Genomic DNA, 21,282 nt, shown 5'->3' with positions numbered 1-21,282 from the left:
GTTCATAGAACTCTTCTAGATTAGATCTTTTGATTATGGCGTATACGTCGTCAATAAATCTTTTCCAAACTTTTGGACGTCTGTCTGATGTGACTAATGCTGTTGTCTCGTGGTCTTGCAAGTATATTTCTGCGACTACTGATGATGCAGGGCCTCCCATGGCAACTCCATTTGTTTGAGTGTAGAAGTTCTTATTAAACAGATACCATGTTTTGGTTAAAACAAGTTCGACCAAACACAGAAAATCCGGTACTGGAATCTTCGTCTTTTCACCGAACGCAGCATCGCTTTCGATAAGGTCTTTAATGATGTTTAAAGTGTCTTTTATGGGGACATTTGTGTACAGTAATGTGACATCAAATGATACCATGCATTCGTCGTCTGCTATCTTTATCTCTTTGATGTATTCCAAAAATTCTTTTGAGTTTTTGCTGTGGTCACTTGCTGTAAATTTGCTGAGGATAGAAGCAACAAATTTTGATAGGTTGTATAACGGTGTTCCAGTGCAAGAGACTATTGGTGGAATTGGATTTCCCTGTTTATGAATTTTTGGTAGTCCGTATAATCGCGGTAGTGGTCCGTCACAAGGTTTCAGTCGGTAATTCTGCTTATCGTTGATGTATTCTCTTCAACTCCATTAAGATTTTCCTCGCTTCTCATTTGACGACTTCTGTAGGATCTTTCTTGAAAAGTTTGTTAGACCCGTTTTTGATGTGTTCGTTGCACTTGTTGATGTAGTCAGGTGTATTCATGATAACCGTTGTTCTTCCCTTGTCTGCCGGTAGGATTATGATATCTTTGTCCTTCTTTAGATTCTTCAATGATAGTGTTTCAGATTTTTGTAAATTGTCCTTTGGTGTTTTGCTTTTTTGTAGCGTGAGGCTTACTTTAGCTCTCACTGTGTGTGCCTCTTCTTTTGGTAGATCTTTATTTGGCTCTTCCACTTTCGCAACTATTTCTTTCTTTTAGATTGAAGCTGGTGTCGTACAGAAATTCATTCCTTTTGATAGAAGGTTTGTTTCTTCTGTCGTAAGTTGTCTGTTGGAAAGACTTACAATCCTTCTCCAGATGATGGATGAAGGATCTCCCGAAACGTCGCCTACTAAACTATCATGTTCAAGAAATGATAAACTTTCGACAGTAATATGAATACTGAACAGACAAACCGAAATAATATCTTCAATAATATCAAACATCAATATGGAAATCCATCTTGGCAAAAGATCGCTAGAGAAATCAAAAAAAAAAATACGCACGATACCCTAACCATCTTCGATTTTCTCCACGTTGTCTTCACAATGAAATAACACAAAAAAAGTATTTTAAAGACTCCAGTGTTACGGGTTTGTTTTTTCACACGATATTTTGTGTCAGGTAATGGAAATGAGGCTAGTAGTGAGGAAGAACTCACTAGACTAATTTGAAAACTGATTTTTTATTGAATTTCCCCACGTTGTTTTCAAATTAAGATTTGTGTCATTACCAGAAAATCTCATCTTGTTCATTTCTTCTGTTTTAAACAAGGTCCCTACGTGTTAAGTCCACGCAAAAAAATGTCCAGCATCATCGCAAGGTAAAACGTCAAGTGGGCCTCGTCAACTTTCCGTTTGGGTCAAAGAATTATCGTTCTTACGGAACGTGTTTTATACCGATGGTCTGGGGCCGAACATCAATAATGACGTGAAGAGGTTCAAAAACAAGAAAAAATAAAGATCGAGCATGGTTAAAAGACATAGACTGGCATAAAGCCTCAGCCGTCTAGTTATTATTTATATAACGCATCATGGCCAGTTTTAAATACAATCAGTAATATACTATGAATACATGCAGCGACAAGATAAGGTTGTTATAAAGCCATGCGACCAACTGAATGACACTGAGGGAATTTAAAGAAGATTAAGCCTTCTTCTTGTATGCATACAAATGCTTTCCTTCTCTTTATGTTTGTTTACTGCTAAATATTTTTTTAAAACGTTTTAAAACCGGCAATGAAAGACAAACTTCTTTGATAGCTGAATTTAGACGATTACTGTACCTCTTGGCCATAAATAAAAACTAAATGTATAGACATGTGAATACTAACTGGGAACAATAAAGAAAACGACAACTTTCTTTATAACTCAAGCTCTCTCTCTAATTCGAGCAATTGTTTTGGTCCTAAAGCAGTTCGAATAGACCTTACCCGAATTTCCTAATTATGCCAAACTCAATTAAAAAAGTCGATACTAAAAATGATTCTTATCCCTATGTTCCTTAGCAAAAGGTAGAACAAATTACCTAATTTCGTAAATTTGTCTGTTCGTTAAGTGCCACAATTGCGAGTTGAAAGTTACGGTCAAACCCTTCATATAGCGGAGCTTACTAAGAATAGCCTCGTTTTCAAATAATTATTTTCTTCAAATCTAAATAAAATCTAACCAGAATATTATATTGCTCTAAAAACTTCAATTCTGCCATGATAATTTAATATTCTATCTCAATATCCTTATTTGAAGAGCACAGAACCATTATAAAATTTTGGATGACGTCATAATTATTATAATTTATGAAATTCGGGAAAGGTGTATTACTACGAAATTGTTGCGTATCTCACTGAATAAACTAATTACACATAAATTTATAAAAATACTTTAGAAAGTTGCATTTCATTACAAAATATTTCCACATCGAGAACGGTCTGTTTTGGGTTTTTTTGGACAATTGTCTCCCATGTTAATTATTTTTTCTCCCTTTTTTTAACTTTTTAGTGAGTTAGTGATCAAATGGATTGCGTTCCAAGTCTTTGTATATTGTAGCAATCGAATCTTTAAACAAGTGGTACTATAACGCTTACGGTGTAAACTCAAATCGAAATTTCCGGCGTGAAAATCTGACAACAATTCAAATTTTACACAGTTACCCTTTTTATAGGTAAAGGGTTCTTCTAACACAGCGCTTGTTATAACATCCGTCATATAAATGTCGAGTTCTGTCTCAATTAACACTTGCTTAACTTTAATAGATTGATCCAGCGTTATTATATAACTGTACAAGGCTATAATTTCTCACAATGTTCACGTTAGTAGAAACTTTTGCTGGTGGATTTTCATGTGTATTGACGGGGGTAATCGAAAATAAAACCTTTAAGGGTCATATATGGGCTCAGGTAAAATAGCGACTTTGCAAAACGGCCTATGTCTTTACTAATATAAATCGAGGCTCTTTATGAATTTGTTGTAAGATTGGATTGAGGAATGTAGAGAATTTATCTTTTGCTTGTAACGATAAATCGGTTATTAATGTATATTTACTGTTATGCGAACAATACCAAAGTAAAGATGAAGCGGCCATGTTGAAAGTCGTTCTTTTCCTTAGATATGGTTTGTGTTCCTTAAAATACCGTCTTTGAATATCAGACAATTCCAGACTACTCTTCACAGCACCTTGTAGGGAGAAGAACTTGACATTCGAATTTCTTATTTTATCGGACATCTGTTCTCTCACATGATTAACATCCGTTTCCTTTTTTGACACCACGCCGATATATACAGCGTAGGATAGTATTATTTCAGTGTGTTGTTCAACTTGGCTGATGAGCGTCATGAGAGATTATTCTACGTTGCGAATATAGTATTCATCGGGTAAGCACAGAATGCCAATAGCTAAATAAACTTAAAAATAGAGTTTTTTTAAAATGACATACAAAGACATAAAGAAAGAAAATTACACAATACTTAATGTACGTAATGACGGAAAGTTCCATCTTGGTGGTTGTCTTTTCCTTGCGCAGGTCGCTACAAACAACCTTGTTCCCAGGGCATTTTGACCTTGTTTGACCACTCCGTCATATGTTCAGGGACCACAAGACCCTGGTGAAGAGGTTGGCTACTAAGCTACATTATCTCCAGAGATATGTATAACCTAATTATATTTGCTTGCCGGCCACACCTCAAATGAGCTGGCAATACAGCATTTAAAAGGCGCCACAGTGGGACTCAATCCCGAAACCTTATGCTTACAAATAGAATGCGCTAGCATTACACCATCTCTGTTGCGCCTGTTGCTAAAATTGCTACATCTAAAGAATCATTGAATTAGATTCCATTTCATAAATGAATATACCTTGCAACACAGGCATAATAAAACGCTGAAAATGTCTTAAAGTCAATACTTTTTGTTACTTCGCCTGGCTTTTATTTCTAAGTCAAACTAATTCATTTTGTTCGGATTTACGTGACACCAATAAAACATTCCCAATGTTGACTTATCAGTTTGTTAATGTTGCGATGCTTTCGCGAAAAAGTATACAAACCTTTTTTCGCCTTGCTTTGTAAGGGAAACAACTCCTCAAATGATAGATGTATCAATAAGGGTGGAATCTGTCGTATTGTGTGCGAGACATCTGAAGTTGAAAAGAAAAAGAGATTTATTTTAAACTACCTCTGTTGGTCAATTTTTCAATGGCTTTGAGCCCACAATGGACGTAAATGATTATGTATGCGAATAATTTTAGAGATAATAATTGGAGATACATTGATCTGTTAAAAAATCTTCTGTTTTAATACTTAACATGTTGAATAAGCTTTATCCTGGCATATCCGTATTCTTATTCTCTACTGGTGATGATTCACCTTGATTGGACCTTCCGTGATGTCCAAAAATTTAAATTTAATCGACAATTCGTCTATATAAGGCCTTAATAGAAGGTTGATAATGTCTCTCAACGCTCAACGCAAATGCCATAATTGGTGAAGAGAACAGACAATGAAAGAATAAAGGTGGAGACTTTACTTACACAATTTTTTCATGACCTGATTTCCGACATACACAACTGCAATTTCAAAATATAAGAAAAATCTACCACCTGGCATTTTCTTGAACCATTTTAAATTTTATAAAGAAATGGTTTCAAATTGCAATGCCAGATATGCTATCATCAAAAACAGATTTTTTCTGTATAATGATCTATATAATGCTTGGTGTGACAGTAAGCTATCTCGTTTGTATCTGGTTGGGTTGCTAGGCAAGTAGTTAGCACGTTCGCTTATATGTTTGCTTGTAAAAAAAAATATTACTGTAAAAAATGTATTGGTTTTTAATGTTTAGTTTTATTTCTCCTGTTACTTTTTAATTCACACTCTCAGTTGTCTAGCAAAAAGAACAAAGACACAATATATCACTTTTACGCGCACGTGCGAAAGGTTGAAGCAAATCTGATCAGGCTTTCTACATTCATGAAACTATAACATTTTTTCTTACTTTGAAATATCTTATGGTTGCCAATAAAAAAGCTCTCTTCATAACTTAATTTCTTGCAGATAAACATGAGTTTATATTAACCCTTCTTTCTTGCTATGCTGCATAGTTATGAGACTTACTAAGTTGTTGCATTTATCTATAGTTATCTATTACGTCCCATGGCTCATTGAGGTTTACATATTGGCTATTACTCTAAACCACTCCAAAACATTTCTATGAAATCCTTATAATCTAGAAATTATAATAAATTTCGTTAGGGTGTATTTGAAACTGACAAAACAACTTGATTTTGTCAAGAGAAAACTTTTTGAGAAATTTGATCACGTGATTAATCCGATTACTCGATTCTTTTGGATTTTACTGGGAAATCGTTTAATTTTCAGGCAATTTTGGGCCTTTTTTGACCTTTATCATGCGAACTATATAAAAACCGTAAAATATGTTAACTAAGTTTAATTTTTGTATCAGAAAATTTAAACAGAATGTAGGAGTTCGCTCTAAAACGTTAGTAGTTGAATTTTAAGCAGGTAGTGGTACATTACACAAATTTCAAGCTTCCGATGACGACACAGAAAAAGTGCTGACATAAGCACATTATTGCTTTCTTTTTGTTCCTTTTTTGACGTACTGTAAGTGCGCCAAGTTTTCTATTCGGACAAGCCTGTTAAAAGTTATGGTCATAATATGTTTGGAATACACAGGGTACTTTTTTGCGCATTTAACCAAGTAGGGTGAAATGAATAAAAAATCGAAAAGCTTCAAATTGTTTTTGCTTTTCCAGGATATATTGGAAACATGAAGGCAGCGACAGCAGAGGTTTCCTGTTTGACATGTTTTGACTTTTTCAAACCTAGTAAACAAATTTACTTAAAAGCGCCTAAGTGTATAATAACGTATTTTACGATTTTGGCCAGTGACTTTACGTGAATCGCCGCCATTTTGAGAAAAAAAGAAAGTACTCAGGGAGTAAACTCATTTCCCGAACGATTTTTAAAATTATTTTTTCACCACTAAAACCACTTTTTTCCATTGGAGATTGTGTCGCTCAGACGAATAACCCTTCAGCATAAACATAACAGCATTAAGCATAACCATTTACAGAAAGATAATTGTTTTAGCCAATAGATGACATGAATAGAAGTGGCAGGTTTTATTTTACATAAACACATAGGTAGCAGAATATTCATACCGTATTTTCTCCAATAAACACCCCCTTTCTTTTATACGCCCCTCTCTATCAAACGCCACCCCCTTCCCCTCACCACCCTATTGTGATACAAAAATAAGGGACGTGTATTAAAATAAAAGTTTTATTAAGAATAAAGCTTTGTTGCTAATAATTCTCATTTCTTTTTTTTCAGCCAACTCGTTTTTCCGACGTTGGAGATACTAATATATTAAAATAAATTTAATTGACTTTAATGAAGGAGAATGTTTGTAAAAATTATTGGGGATATATAAAGAATACACCTTTCCCGAGACCATGAGTCATACTTTTTTTAAACTCGTAAAATATGAATACCATATTTGAATTCAGCATAGTTTGTTTAATTTATGTGTAAAAGTTTAACTTGATACGCCAACAGAAAGTGCTATTTTGAGGAGATATATATCACAGTTAAAGTCTTCTTAATGCTCAAGTTACCATGTCCCGCCTCGTTTTTAAAAAGAGGTTGGACATGCCACAAATCTTTAAATTAGAATAGCAGGTTGTTTACTTGCTGCATTGTTTCGAAATTTTCTTTGTTTATGACATTTTTGATAAGGAATTCAAATCTGTTGTCAACAGAAAAAGTTGCGGCACATCAAAAGAATAAGTCTTGGGAAAGGTGTATTTCTCAAATATCAAATAAATATTTTTTGTAAATGAAAGACCTTTCCTTTATTAACGCCCCTCTCTAATAAACGCTTCGTAGAAATCTTTAAAAATTTATAAAAAATACGGTAAGTGTTTACAAGCATTTACAAAAATCACCAAAAAGTTGTTAAAAAACAACCTCGTCCCCAGGGTCTTGTGCCCACTGAGCCGTTACTGCGCAGTGGCAAGGTAAAATGCCCTGGGAACGAGGTTGATTAAAGAAAAATGAATGTATAATATCTGTTAATGTTCATAAAGAAAAGAGAGATATACAGGAAGGAAGCTAGTGTAGCCCCCGGGCATTCTCGACCCCAGAGCTCTTTGAGATAAACTCAAAAGTAGGTAGGTTTCGAGGTTTTAATTTTAAAGAGCTCCACCACACCAACTCGTTCTGTCGCCTATATTCTCTGGTATTTCAAAAAAAAAATAGAGTGCGGCCATTTCAAACGCACAGACGCCTGGTATTATTAGCACTTTTACAGTTTTCTTGAAACTTTAAACTCAACTAACATACGAACTCATCATACTGCCTCTTGCTAAGAATAAATTTTTCATTAAAAAAGCCTAGCTACTACATTAAATCTTTTGTCGCTGTCACCGTTAGCATAATTTTCTAAAAAATTATACTGAAAACATTAATACGACGTGACCCGGAATAAATGGATTGCAATCCAGTGTTTTTCTTCTGCGATTAACCGAATTCTCAAACAGGCAGTTGTTGATCTATAAGATGGCAGCCCGATATTGATCCGTCCAGCACGAAAATCCGAAATTATTCGGAAGTCCTTACATTCGTTATTTTGGTTCAACACGAGCGCTTCTTCTAATACAGCATTTGTGAAATCATCCGTGAAATATATATCCTTACCAGTTTCTATAACAATTGATTTGATTTTGATTGGATGATTAAATTTAACTGTTAAACTGGTATTGTTTTTCGGAGTTGACGTCCAGAACAACTCTCCTCTTTCATAAGGGTTAGACGGAAAATATTCTCGATATGCTTTAAAATTTGATGATATCATTGCTGGCGGATTATTTGGATTGCGCAACTGGGACATCGAGTTTTTGTCAACATGGAATAAAAATTCCTTTTGTTTTGTTTGTTTCAAAGACGGCTTAAAATGCTCGTAATATCGAACGCAAGTTTCCATAGATGCGTATGGACTTACGTGAAATAAAAACTGTGCATACAGAAACAAATGCCTACTTTGGTATAACTTCCCTGTGTGTGGAATTGGAGATAGGTTTATAAAGAAATATAACGGGTCGCTTTTCATCTCGTCGAAATTTCTTGTGAGGTTTTCTAGAGAATTTTCTTTCAACGTTAGTGAGGAGTCTGTCAGTAAAGTGAATTGACTTTGTTGTGAACTATACCAAAGTAATTTAGCTAGAACCATATGTAAAATAGTTCTGCGCTTGATGTAAGAATTATGGTTTAATCGGTAACTTGGTGTCACGTCAGCGTGTTTTAAACGTTCTTTAACTAAACTCTTTGAAATAGATATGAATTTTAGTGGTAATTCTCTGAATTCTGAAAAACTTTGAAATTTCTCTAATACTCGTCTTACTGTATTTTCTTCTTCTGCTAAGATGCCGATGTTTATGACGTACGATGGGATTTTTACAGTATTCTCTTTGATTTGGTTTACTACCGACAATAAAGAATTACGAACGTCGTCGATGAAGTATTCATCGGGCTTGCATAGTATACAAATAGAGAGATAAGCTAAAATTAAATAACGAAAAACTAATTTAACTATGATGCATTATCATTTAAATTTACGTTTTTCTTTCTACCAACCTCGCTCTTAGGACCCCTTGCCTTTTTCCGTTATATAAAGTAAGGGATTCGGGCTATAAGGTTGGTTTTTACGCATCTGTTATTTTGGACACAGTAAAAGCACACGGAAAATATAAAATTTTGTTAATTGCTTATATATTAGCAGATGTACTATTTTGAAAATATAAACAAAATCAAGTTATAAACAGAGTAATGAAAAATATATGCTTTAGGAGGGTTGCTTAGAGATAGTAAAATTTAAAAAGGTTTTGACATTTGATTAGACAAAGAAAATATATTTCTATACCTTTATCCATTGTGATATTTGTTGAAAAATATTCTCTTATAGGTGTGTGGATGGTGGCATAGGCAGACGAAAAGACAGGTTTCGTGCAGTCCGGTACATTAACTAAAGCAAAGTAGACACATTTAGTTAAAGCAAAGTCGATAAATCTGGGAATAAATTAACTTTGAGTTACTGTTATTTAAGGTTGACATTAATAAATCTATATACACTTTCTTCGAGGTTTGGCTATATCCTATAAACAAATTTGTCCTAAATAAAGAGTTATATTTTTTGCTTTTAAAAATATATTGCAAACATGGAGACAGGAATGATGGCAGCACAGGTTTCCTGTCCATGAAATATTCTCAATTTTTAATTCTAGTAAAGAAATGTACTCACAAAAGTTTTTCAACAGTTTCCCTCCCAACAACATAAAAATAAGAATTGTAAAAATGCTGGAACATCTCCTTGAACCTCTCATTTTCTTTCTCTATGCTTTCGAATAATCATCCAGTATACTTTGCCACATAACAAAATTTTCGCTGACTGTGTTGATAGGATGCATGTGTTAACATACCTCGAACCAATCATTTGTTGCCAAGCAATAGAGAAACCATTTTGAAAACATCGTTCACGTGTGTTCACACCTTAGAACGCGACGAATGTCTTTTACCCAAACATGTGTTGCACGTGTAGTGAATCAATATATTTGTAAACTTTTAAAAATAAAATACAATACACTGTTGTTGCAGTGCTGGAACATCTCCTTGAACCTCTCATTTTTTTTCTCTATGCTTTCGAATAATCATCTAGTATATATAAACAAGAAATCCTGTCTGTTTAAACACACAATCTTATACATTAGCCAAAACATGATCATGAAAAGCATTTCATTAACGCGGTTGAGCAAGGTTGTTTTGAAAAATGCATTAAAATATTGCGAATTAAGAATATGTGATATCACACGAAGTAAAAATTGTCGAATCCAGGGTTGTAAAGCGGTCTTTACAATTATAAGGCAATTTTTTATTTGAAATAAAACTTTTTGTTGTTTGGAAAGACAATGTTAAAAATTTAAAGAAAAAGTGCCTTTTAGTTAATTTCCCACTTGGATCATAGTATTTCTACTATTTTTGGATCATAGTATTTGTACTATTTTCTACTATTTCCTCTCCGATGGACAGGAAATAGTAGAAAATTTTTTTAAAAAAAATATTTTTAGGTTTTTTAGGCTTTTATATTATAAAAAAGTTACCAAAAGGAATTTAATTAACGAGTTATGAAATTGACAGTCTTTTAATTAACAGTGCTATTAATTAACGGTCATTAAATTAACGCGAATTTTGAAAAACCGCGTTAATTTTATGACTCGTTAATTTCATGGAATAAGGTAACAGGAAGTTTCAATATCTTGGGGACTTTATCCTAATGGCTGACTCTTACCCCTCCGGCAACATTAAGCTACATCACGGCCAGAGATACGTATAGCATTCTTTTAACTTACTTGCCTGCCATATAAGCCGGTTAGCAGTGAGTAGATGATACTATTTTTGTATCAACCTCGTTCCTAATACTTAGAAATAAAGAAGCAACAAACTTCTGTTTATTTGCACCTTGCATTGATCATTGTTTCGAGATATTACTGACAAAGAAGATGACCATATAAAACACCAACGTAAAACATGCCATTGAAATCCTAAATACCACATTTGCAGTGGGTGAACTTTTAAACATAGATGGCCTAAATTCTATATATTTTAATGTAGTTAAAATTGTAAAATAGTTTAAATAGCTTTTTAGTTGGCAAAAGTTTATTTCAAATTTATCATAGTAAAGAGCATGCCATTTCAGCATCACTGTATCAGAACTACTCCGAGCAGGATTAATTTATGATGGATTTTTAGGTGCAATTTAAGTATACTTACACAAGCACAAAATTTAAACAACAGATCACAACGCTTGATAAATTTAGTTAAAAAAGAAGCTAGATTAGAAAAGCTTACTTTAGGGAAGAAGATAATATGACCAATAAGGGAAGTGTCTTAAATGACTGCACGCTTCATAACACAGGACCGACGAACGTCACACTAAAGTAAGCAAAAACAACAAAAAATGGATGAATATTCCAACCGGAAGCTTATAGCGAATATTCTGACGCAAAATTATCCTAATCACTAGAAGAAAAAATTATCTGCAAATGCTTTAAAAAATTACAAAAGCAAAGTAACTTTTATAACTTGTTAACTTTTGGTCTTAAGTATTCTTTTTCCCCGAATTTGGCCTATTGCCCAAGTTAAGAAAATCCAACTTCCCACACAAAGTATGAATTTGACAATAAAAAAACCTTTAGAATCCATCATTATCCAGAGAAAAACCTTGAAATATGAACATTTTTGTCAGTTAATTCATTGCCTTGTAGTAAGCTGCATTGGACCTTGAAGGAAGAAAACGCTATTTCTTCCTCCGAGATGGGACGAGCTGAAAACTGAGATCCATGACTAGGAATTTTCAATTTTTTAATGTCCGTCTACACCAGCAAAACAAGTAAGAGTTTAATGACATGGTGGGCAATTAATCTACTTAATTTTCCGTAAATTTTACAATAACTCGCGCATAAACACTTCTATGCCATGTTTTTTTACAATTTGCCAGAACGTTATGTCATGTCTATCCAATAGCGTTATATTAGTACCAGTTATATCTTGAACCTCTTAACAACATTGTTTGTAGCCGTGATGCAGGAGAAAATATTCTGTCCGTTGAGATCGCTAGGATTATTTGCCGGCTGCACGTCCCAAGTTTTATACAGTATTAAAATAAAAGTCAATGAAATGTTTAGGTGGCCTAAAAAATTCAAGTCGAGGATATTTTCTGAAGCGATGACATTTTAATAATCAAATTATCAAAAAGCGGAAAAAGAGTTAAGATAGAGTGATATATTTTACAAAGACATTTTATGACAAGTTCAAAAATATCTTTTGATCTACTACAATAGCCATCCCTGTGTTAGTTTTTTAACCATACTGTTCCTAAGTGCAGGACTTCTTCATATCCCAAACTTTTTAGAACCTCTTTTTTTTGCATATAAAGCTACAGCTACGATCTTTACTCCATGTTTTCCGTTAACTAGTTATTGGACTTCCGAAAATCTTAGATATTAGGTGCTACTCACATCTGCCTTTTGAATTTTCAATTATTTTTATCCAATAATTGTGATGACTAACGTCATTGATATCAACAGGCTAAAGGATGGCAACATCTCAACAAGTTGCCTTAAATGTCTTTTATTATTAAGAAAATACATGCAGATAAGCTAAAACAGATGTTTTCTTGTTCATAAAAAATGGAGATGATTTATTAAAAAGTAACCATTATTCATAGTATTGATACGTAGCTGATTCGATTTTTCTAATTTTTTAAATTTTACTAAACGTTCGAGCTGTTTAGGCCATCTTAAATTTATGCAGAACTTTAAAATTTGTTATACCTACAACCACGTTAAATTGACTTTAAACAAACATAAGTATTTTGAACAATTCTTTTTTTATGATGTGGGAGTACTGACAAGTCTTCTGTTTTTTGTTTTTGTAATACTGTAAATAAACAAAAATAAACATTCTTAATAAACCTTATCAGAATTTATCGAGGGTATCCAATAGAATTTATTCGTTCACAAAAAAATTTGATAGAATTAGAAGCCACCCAGAAAAACATCTTACAAAGTCAAACGCTTATACGATTCAATTTGATTACCCACATACCAGAATTAAAAATCCTACTTCTCCTACATTTCTAAATTACAAGAACTTAACTGTATCAGGTAGGTTGACAATTTCCTAAATCGATCATATTATGAATGATTTATATCAACTGTAGTCTACCTATAATTACTTGATTACCCTAAAGGTAATTCGTCATCAGAAGAGAAAATGGATTTTGAGTAATATAGTCATTGAAAGGCTGGCACAAACCTGATAGCCTTTTTATTGTAATTATTTACTTCCCTTTCTTCCGGTGTATAACTCATTAAAATTTGGGGTTTTCTGTATGAATCAAAAATCGGATAGATGTCAGGAAATAGTGAGAAATCAAATATAGTGAACGACTTCTTCTCCGTTTGCCATCCAATCTAAACCGTCACGTCACGGTAACGACGCGTAAAAGATAAAAAATAAAAAATAATTTCCGCTAAATTAAAATTTTGCTATGTCATTGCTGGCAGAAAAAAACAAAAACAACATTGCAATTTTAAATGTTTTGTATGTTATTGCTACCAAAATCACATTGTGTTTTTCTTCTGTTGTGTTTATATCTCAATTACAGTTTATCGGAGCCATTATTTCTTCATCAAGTTTAATAACGTTTGTTTCGCAAATAAAATACTTGGAATGCTTTTTTGTTCTTTCTGTAATCTATTTTTAAATAATGCTTCTGTGACTTAAAAAATACGTTTAAAAAAAGAAAGAAAAAAAGCCCACCCTTTTAATATATTTACAAAAATGAATTAAAAATGCTAATTATTAAAACTTTTAATCTGTGAAATTATATTTTATAATGTTGTAGTAGAAGCTCTTGCGTTAAAAAAATATTTTGCGCCTAAAATCACGTTATTTTTTGCTCATAGCTATTTCTGTGGTCTTTTTTGGCGTATTTTTAATTCATAGAAAAGAACATTTTAAAACATGGTACGGATAAAAATAGTTGTCGACTGCTTTAGCATACAACTTTAATTGAAAACTAGTGGTACATTTTTCGGTCATCGAATTTTCGTCCCTTATACATATTCCGATATTCGTCATGTCGCGTACCTTCAGCACGACGTAGCTATTCGGCTATCATTTTGAACAAAGTACCGACATTATTAGAGAGACTACTTCTATCAAAAAAACAATATCACTTATTATTTTGATAAATATATCTGTTTTATGACTAAAATTCCTTTCTACCCTATGACCTCATTTTTAAATTTACTACCCCTTTATTTAGAATTTCTGACGCAAAAGTAAGGCAGCACACACTGCTACGAATCAAATATCAATTAATTAAATTGCCAGATTATATTGACCGATAAATGAAAACCAAAGGATATATATATAATTATCTTTTAATTCCCTTTATAACATTAACTGAATAAAGCACCCTGAATAGAACATGAGTAGTGCATTTGACACATTAAAACAAATATCAAAAACGGTGAATCGGTAACAAACCGTGGAATGTTTTAATGCATGATTCGTGCCGTGTTTATTGTTGCCAAATAATTATACCCTGCTTTAAATTACAAATCAAATTTTAACAATAGGTCGTTCGCAATCGGAAAAGGAAACGAAAGCGACTACGAACATACGTAGGAAAGGATGTCATGTCCATCCTGATTAAGTATCTACAATGATTCCCACTTAATTATCCGACTAATAAAACAGGGGGTTGGACAGTGTGTGGTTTTGGTTTGTTCGCTTACATTTATAGGTGTCGATGCCCCCGGCAATAGTATAGTTAACTCCTTATAAAAGCTCAATCTGATTTTCCAAAGTTAACTTTGAAGAACGCGATTCATAGCGAACATTGAAAAGGTAAGTTTTTATTTTTGAAGTAAGTATCAAACAAACAGACCAATAACGATTGTGTCAATGAAGTTCATTATTTGACAAAATCTGTTTTTACGTATCTAAGAGCAACAAGTACAGAAAGTTTAAGAACTGGGATTTTCAGATAATTTTAAAAGATCTGTGAGGTATAACTCTATTAATAAGTAAATTTTAGTGTTCAAATCACTATGTCGTCTCAGGCTGTTATTTGATGGTACTGAAATTAAAAAGTAGGTTTTGATAATTTTAAATGGATCTACTTAAGAAACGTAAGAGACTGGGATGGAGGCAGGGGTGGGGGGGGGGGGTGGGGGGGTGGGTGGGTGGGGGGTACTCACCAAGGCACTAAAGGGTTAAAGGAGTAAAGCAAGGCTGTGAGCGAAAACAAATCTATATTAAGTTTGGACGACATCAATATTTTCTTCTTTATTGCAAACGCAATTATATTTCTTGTGAAAATTTGCCATGGGAGTCGTTTTAATACAATTTTTATCAGATTAAAACACTTAGCCTGGTAGCTATAACTAACTGAAGAGACAAAGAAAACTAAAAAGACATAGAAAAGTTCAAGCATTCGGAAAATATAATTTTCAGTTCAAATTAAAAACAAAGCTAAATTTTCATTTTGACTGCGTGTAATTAACTATTCTCTCGTCTGACAATTGAAAGGATTTTCCAGAGGACGGAAAGGAAATGTTTTTAAAAGCTCTAATTAACCACCCTTTGAAGAGTTGGAAGATCAATGCTTTTTATATTCTATTTTGAATATCTTTCTTTCTTCTTTTTCCGCATTTAAGCTGTGCATGTTTTTAGGGTCAAGCGGTACTTCCCTATGACAATATTTGTCTACATCGTAAATGGGTAAACAAAATTAGTGTAAGACAATGGGAGGACATTTTCTTGTTTATAGCAATTAGAAGATTACAATCGGTCTATTAAATTAGATTTCGTAAAACAAAACCAGTAATTTAATTAGGCTAATTAACTTAATTAGGAAGAATTAAATGAAGAACTCAATTAGTAGTTTTCGATAAGAAACTTACTGATGAGTAATACATTGTTGTTCCTTAGAAAACAAGATAACGAAACTGTCTAAAAAAAATATTTTTTTTGTTTTTATTTTGCTCATCAATTGATGCCACTGGAGAACCTTATTAACTAAGAATCAACACATAGACACTCATAAGGAAGAATTTGCAGCATATGCATTGATAAAAATTAGGAAAACCTGTTTTAAATACAAAATGTGCATGGAAAAAGTTACAAGAAAATAGGAAAAATAGGAAAAAGTCATTATAGGACACTGCCGCATTTTTTACAAACAATAAAATTTAGTATATACTAAATGCAATTAAATAAAATATGGAAAGTAGGATTTAAAATTAATAAAAATTGATTACAAAGTTAAAAAAGTAATGTTTGAAATGTAAAATAGATATCTTTTCTATTGTTTATTATAGCATTTAGAAAGACATATTCCAACATGTGGTTTACTGGCATTTGGTTGATCGTACTGCCCTTAGTTTCTGGTCATTCCTGGATGAGTTGTCCACCGTATGTACTTATCACAAGCTTTGTTAACCACAACTCACAAACAAAAACTTAAGTGAAAATTATAAAAAATTATTTTCTCTCTTTAGTTCATTTATTGCTACGCCTGGACGTGGTGGAGTACAAAACAGACATTGTGAAACCGGTGTTGCTAATGGTAATTTTTTTTATGATATCTTTCAAACATACAAGTTTTGTCAAGAAAAGAAAAATATTCTCTTCAAATAAACTAGGGGTTATAGCTGCGCCCTGTCGCAAGAAATCTGCATATAATCATTGCTTTTAGCTGAACTCTGGTTATGAATATGATGACGTACGTACAATCAATACAATATTTTACCATGACATCCATTTATATTAAAAGCAGGAACAAAAAAGATATCCAAGCATGCCTTTCGCGTTCGCTATAACTAAGTTACAACTCTGCCTGTATAATTGTGTAATGGTTAAACCCTATAAGTCTCAAACGTACAGTTACATAACTTTAAACTAATGTGTAATCTCTTTGTTTTTCCAGCTATTGTAACAACAGTCCATGCTGGAGATCGATTGAAGGTAAACTTATTACGTAGTCAGAACGCATTACGAACACAACATTTAAATTGATTGTATTAAATAGTCATGCTATTCTATCTATGAAAGGAAATTATTGCCGTTAATAGAAAGAGCATCTTGCTTTAGTTTTGACTGTAAAGTGCATTGACGAGTGCAACAAGGATGTAACATTGCGTTTTATTCTACAGGTTGGGTGGACTTCAAATAATCACGGTGGTGGTTATGTTAGGATTTCTCTCGTTCCACTTGCCCAAGAAGCAAATGCTGAAGCCTTTAAGCAAAACGTAATGAAATTTGCATGTTACGGGCATGATACCCGTCCTGATAAAACCTTAAATGGTGACTGCGTACACCCCTGTGATGGTAGACCAGGATGTGAATTTCAATCAGGTAGGTAACGCACTTCCGGATCTAAGGTAATCTGACCTTTTTTTTATCTAATACGTGCCTGCGTTTTATCTCTTAATAAAAATAAGAACATTCGCATTAGATATTTAGAAACAGAGCCGACACCCAGCACTAATAAATATGTAGTTTAGATTATGTGTTAAATAATATCCAAAGATCTACTTAACAATTACAAGGTCATACTATCTGTGGACCAATTAGTTCTAACCTCTATTGAATGACTTAAAAAAACAGCCAAAAAAAGATAAATACAGAAGAAGAAAAAGAGATAGATGAAATTCAAAACCTTCTTTCCTTAATTATTAAAATTTGATTAACTTATACATGGCATTTAGTATTTAATATTATGTTTTTACTAAAAGGTAGCACAATACTTTTTAGACCAATATGACGTTGAAAGATTTGATACGACAATTGGTATCCCAACAAATCTTCCCGAAGGATATTATGTGCTGCAAACTGCGATGTTGGTTGGTAATGGAGGAGAACCGTATTTCAGTTGTGCAAAGCTGTACATCACAGGAGGAAATCCTAGTTTCAACTGCGTTTCAAACAGAAATCCAATAACATATTCTTGTTTAAGAACTGGTGGACCTGCATTAGAGACGCATTTCCTAAAAGTTGGTAAGTCTTTAGAAAAATTAACAATGAAATATTGAATCTATTTTATTTTTTCTCGTATTTCTAGTTTTCCTATGTCAATTTCTATTTACTTAACTCAGTGTTAAGATGACTAAGTTCCATAATAGTTGAATTTCTATCCATTTGTCTATGAGCTAACAGAACTAAAACAATACAATCCTAAGTTAGGAATGCACGTGTAGATCAGAGTATAAGTTTGTCAGATAACTTCACCAAATGCAGCACATTATAAAATTGTGAAACAAATGTTCAGAAATATAAATTAAGTTAATTCTCTTTAGGTTCTAGTCGAGGAGACTTTTGTTACCATCTTGATGGCCGTATTGGAACAGTTGATGATAATCTGCGTGATGTTCCTATTAATGTAGAATGTGATCCAAGGTTAACATGTGATAATTCCATCAACAAGGACATATGTAATGAAGAAGCTCCATCAATGAAAGACATTATTGTAAGTAGTTGCTAACCTCTGTTCCCATCGCAAAAGGTCTTGCTTGTAAATGACACATATTGTGCTAACAGATCCATAATAAAATTTGAAGCTTTATCAATCATGCAAGAAACCTTGAAGCAATATGTGCAGAAGAGCAATGTTCACTGAGTCTGCACTTCGAAACCACACTTTTGCAGGGAATATTACTATTTTGATTTTCTTTAAAATAAGTGCCATAAAATTTTTTGCATATTGCTGTTGATTCTTTAAGATCCTTATAATCAAATCTTCATTAAGATCAAATCTTTTAATTTTCGAATCTGGTTTTCTGATATCAACCACATAAGCTTCCATTAAATTTCCTATTAACTTTTTAGGGTGGTGCTACTGCACCTAGACTACCTGGTTGCAGAGTTTTCAACACTGTTCCTTCTGCTGCACCCACATGTTTTGACGACAAGCAAAATCGTGATGAAGAAGGTGTAGATTGTGGTGGTACCTTCTGCAATCAGTGTCCAACCAGACCACCAAGAGCTGGAGCTTTCCAAAGGTAAGGAATTAATGATATTTGATTATATGCTATATCTTTTAAATCTAGCAGGTCAAAATACAGTCTACAAATTTGTTGTGGTCGCGAAAACATCTTTACAAATCAATTGTTCCCCGAATTTATGATTTCTTAACTGCGCTTCAGGAATCGTCCTAAAGTCGAAAAGATTTCTATTGGAAAGGAAAATTTCGGAAAGAAAACATATTTATTGCGAAAAAATCATTTTTAAAAGATTTGCATTTTATTTCGTAAACAACGGTTTTCCACTGACTTTTAATTTCGCAAAAAATTGTGAAATTCGAGAAATTTAAAACATATTTAAACTATGTTGTCTCGGTTATTCTTTATCTTTTAAAACTGAAGCCAAAATACCACATGTGTGATGTATTTATGACCCTTTGCAAATTTTAAAACATTTGGCATTCAAGAGGGAATGTTAATTTAATAATGTGTTGTTATTCTCACATATTGACATTTTCTATTGCAGCGATATTGTTCAAACTGTAAACGTCTTTGGCGGCGGTGGTGGCGGTTCATTCACTATCACAGTCAATATTATCAGAACTATTCCAGACGACAAATGTTGGCAACTCGTACTACAATACGCTCATCCCTTAGAATTGGCCAGAGGAAGTGAATATGCAGTTTATAATGATGGCCAACTTGCTGATATCAACACAGCAAGTAAGTCTTTACCAGCAACAAGACAGACAAGGGTTTTCAAATATCGTCATTTAAACTTCTCAGAGCTGCATTTTCAGTTAAAAGTTTCTCTTGCTTCAGAAAGTTCATTTAAGCGTGGTTTCTCTTTTAGAAACAATTATCACTCTTGAGAAAAGAACTGGACGCGAAAACCCTAAAGAAGGAGGAAGAATCATTGTTGCCTTCCAAGCAAGCAATCCAGGCCTTCCTGAAGTGAAATGGACCGTTAAGAATATTGAACCAGTTTCCGCCATGTTGTTTGTAAAAGATGAAGGGGTAAGAGTATTACCTTTCTGTATTGAAACTTAAACTTTAAAGGTTAAATTTCTTGTAATGATTCTAATCGACAATATCTAAGTCCAAAAAATTGAGAAATCAATATCCGCTATAAGTTTTTCTTTACTTTACGTTCATTGTTCTCTTTCAGACATGCGTGGAAGACGTTCTCGTCTTGTAAAGAAACACAATTCATCCAGAAGTTCAAAAGGAAAGAATTTAGAAGAAGACAATGAAGTTTTAAAATATTTATTATAAATTTTTTAATACAATATATATTTTAATTAACTACCATTGTTTTTTACGTTTCTTTTATTAGTGAAAAAAGAATAAAGATACAGCCCAAAACACATGTATCCGGCCAACGGGATATTAATTCTTGACTTCAATGACTGCCACAGGCCCACAGCAATTAGAGAAGATTAGGGAGGGGGGACTTCGAATTGTTTTTAAAATTGGAAAATAATACGTCACTCATTTTACTTAATTATTACAAACAACAATGATACTCTCATTTGCAATGTTTTAAGTTGACATAATCAGTCCGTTATTGCAAAATTGTCTGCCTCTATAGGACCAAGAATTGTTGATCTTTGGGCAGTCACTTATCGTTATTGTTTTAGTTAGATAGCTACGACATTTCTTAATCAAGATTTGACAACTTCATTGCTTTGAAAAATCCTCGTTTAAGAGGGACCAAGAATTGTTGATCTTTGAGCAGTCACTATATCGTTATTGTTTTATTTAGATAGCTATGACATTTCTTAATCAATATAAAACCTTTACAACTTTATTGCTTTGAAAAGTCCTCGTTTAAGAGGGGCCAAGAATTGTTGATCTTTGGGAAGTCACTTATCGTTATTGTTTTAGCTACTTGTATAATCAAGATAAAAATCCTTTACATTTTTATTGCGTTTACAAGTCCTCATCTGGAAGTGTAACATTTAAGGGGAAATGTAAATAAATAGTAAAGCAACAAGCGAGAATAACATTATGTTTGAACAATAATTACTACCTGTGAAATAAAAATATTACTTGCAAAATATAAACTCCAACAAGACTTTGAGATAAATCCAGTATTACTAGGTCTTTTCCAACTTTATTATCGCGTGGTAAATATTAACACTGTCCATAACTACTTTTATTTGAACCAGTTTTTACCTAGGAATGTAGTTCAATGTATTTTAGCTGTGGCATTGTAGGCAGATGTTGTCTCTCCATGCTTTTGTCATATTTGATTGACGTTGTTAACAATCCTATATTATGGTTTTGAAGAGAATTTCAAAGAAAGTACTGGGATTCAAACGGAAACGTATTAGTTTTAAAAACGGAAATGTGTTATTTGTGCCCACCTGTTTGCACTCTAACCTAGTTAACTAAGTTGTCTTCGTTTATGACACTTTTACTTTTTC

The 21,282-nt window shown here is 33.1% G+C and overlaps 2 protein-coding genes across 2 annotated transcripts; one reads left to right on the top strand and one right to left on the bottom strand.

Moving 5' to 3' along the window:
* Window positions 1–7,623: 7,623 nt before the first annotated feature.
* On the bottom strand, window positions 7,624–9,794 carry LOC130636416 (alpha-1,3-mannosyl-glycoprotein 4-beta-N-acetylglucosaminyltransferase A-like). The gene is made up of 3 exons (XM_057446132.1): window positions 9,565–9,794; window positions 9,187–9,288; window positions 7,624–8,825 (listed from the first exon to the last, which is right to left on the bottom strand). The coding sequence occupies exons 1-3, from the start codon at window positions 9,644–9,646 to the stop codon at window positions 7,732–7,734; spliced, it is 1,278 nt and encodes a 425-aa protein (XP_057302115.1). The 5' UTR covers window positions 9,647–9,794; the 3' UTR covers window positions 7,624–7,731.
* Window positions 9,795–14,589: 4,795 nt separating this feature from the next.
* LOC130636415 (uncharacterized) lies at window positions 14,590–20,179 on the top strand. The gene is made up of 11 exons (XM_057446130.1): window positions 14,590–14,738; window positions 16,214–16,307; window positions 16,394–16,461; window positions 16,822–16,859; window positions 17,048–17,249; window positions 17,649–17,891; window positions 18,191–18,360; window positions 18,720–18,892; window positions 19,380–19,576; window positions 19,707–19,870; window positions 20,022–20,179. Exons 2-11 carry the CDS (start codon window positions 16,237–16,239, stop codon window positions 20,049–20,051), a joined length of 1,356 nt encoding a protein of 451 aa, XP_057302113.1. The 5' UTR covers window positions 14,590–14,738; window positions 16,214–16,236; the 3' UTR covers window positions 20,052–20,179.
* Window positions 20,180–21,282: the final 1,103 nt, after the last annotated feature.

The sequence above is a fragment of the Hydractinia symbiolongicarpus genome, chromosome 3, assembly GCF_029227915.1.
Source record: "Hydractinia symbiolongicarpus strain clone_291-10 chromosome 3, HSymV2.1, whole genome shotgun sequence".
NCBI lineage: Eukaryota > Metazoa > Cnidaria > Hydrozoa > Anthoathecata > Hydractiniidae > Hydractinia > Hydractinia symbiolongicarpus.
The sequence above is the reverse complement of the archived record's forward strand: the minus strand, read 5'-3'. Positions and strand labels throughout refer to the sequence as shown.

What these genes read in the sequence shown, in the direction of transcription:
- LOC130636416 (XM_057446132.1), bottom strand. Translation starts at nt 9,646, where the DNA reads ATGAGAGGTTCAAGGAGATGTTCCAGCATTTTTACAATTCTTATTTTT. An exon ending in GAAACTGTTGAAAAACTTTT is followed by an intron (nt 9,289 to 9,564) that starts GTGAGTACATTT and finishes ACTTTGCTTTAG; the next exon opens with TTAATGTACCGGACTGCACG. An exon ending in AAATATCACAATGGATAAAG is followed by an intron (nt 8,826 to 9,186) that starts GTATAGAAATAT and finishes ATTTAATTTTAG; the next exon opens with CTTATCTCTCTATTTGTATA.
- LOC130636415 (XM_057446130.1), top strand. Translation starts at nt 16,237, where the DNA reads ATGTGGTTTACTGGCATTTGGTTGATCGTACTGCCCTTAGTTTCTGGT. An exon ending in GACGCATTTCCTAAAAGTTG is followed by an intron (nt 17,892 to 18,190) that starts GTAAGTCTTTAG and finishes AATTCTCTTTAG; the next exon opens with GTTCTAGTCGAGGAGACTTT. An exon ending in TGTTTGTAAAAGATGAAGGG is followed by an intron (nt 19,871 to 20,021) that starts GTAAGAGTATTA and finishes GTTCTCTTTCAG; the next exon opens with ACATGCGTGGAAGACGTTCT.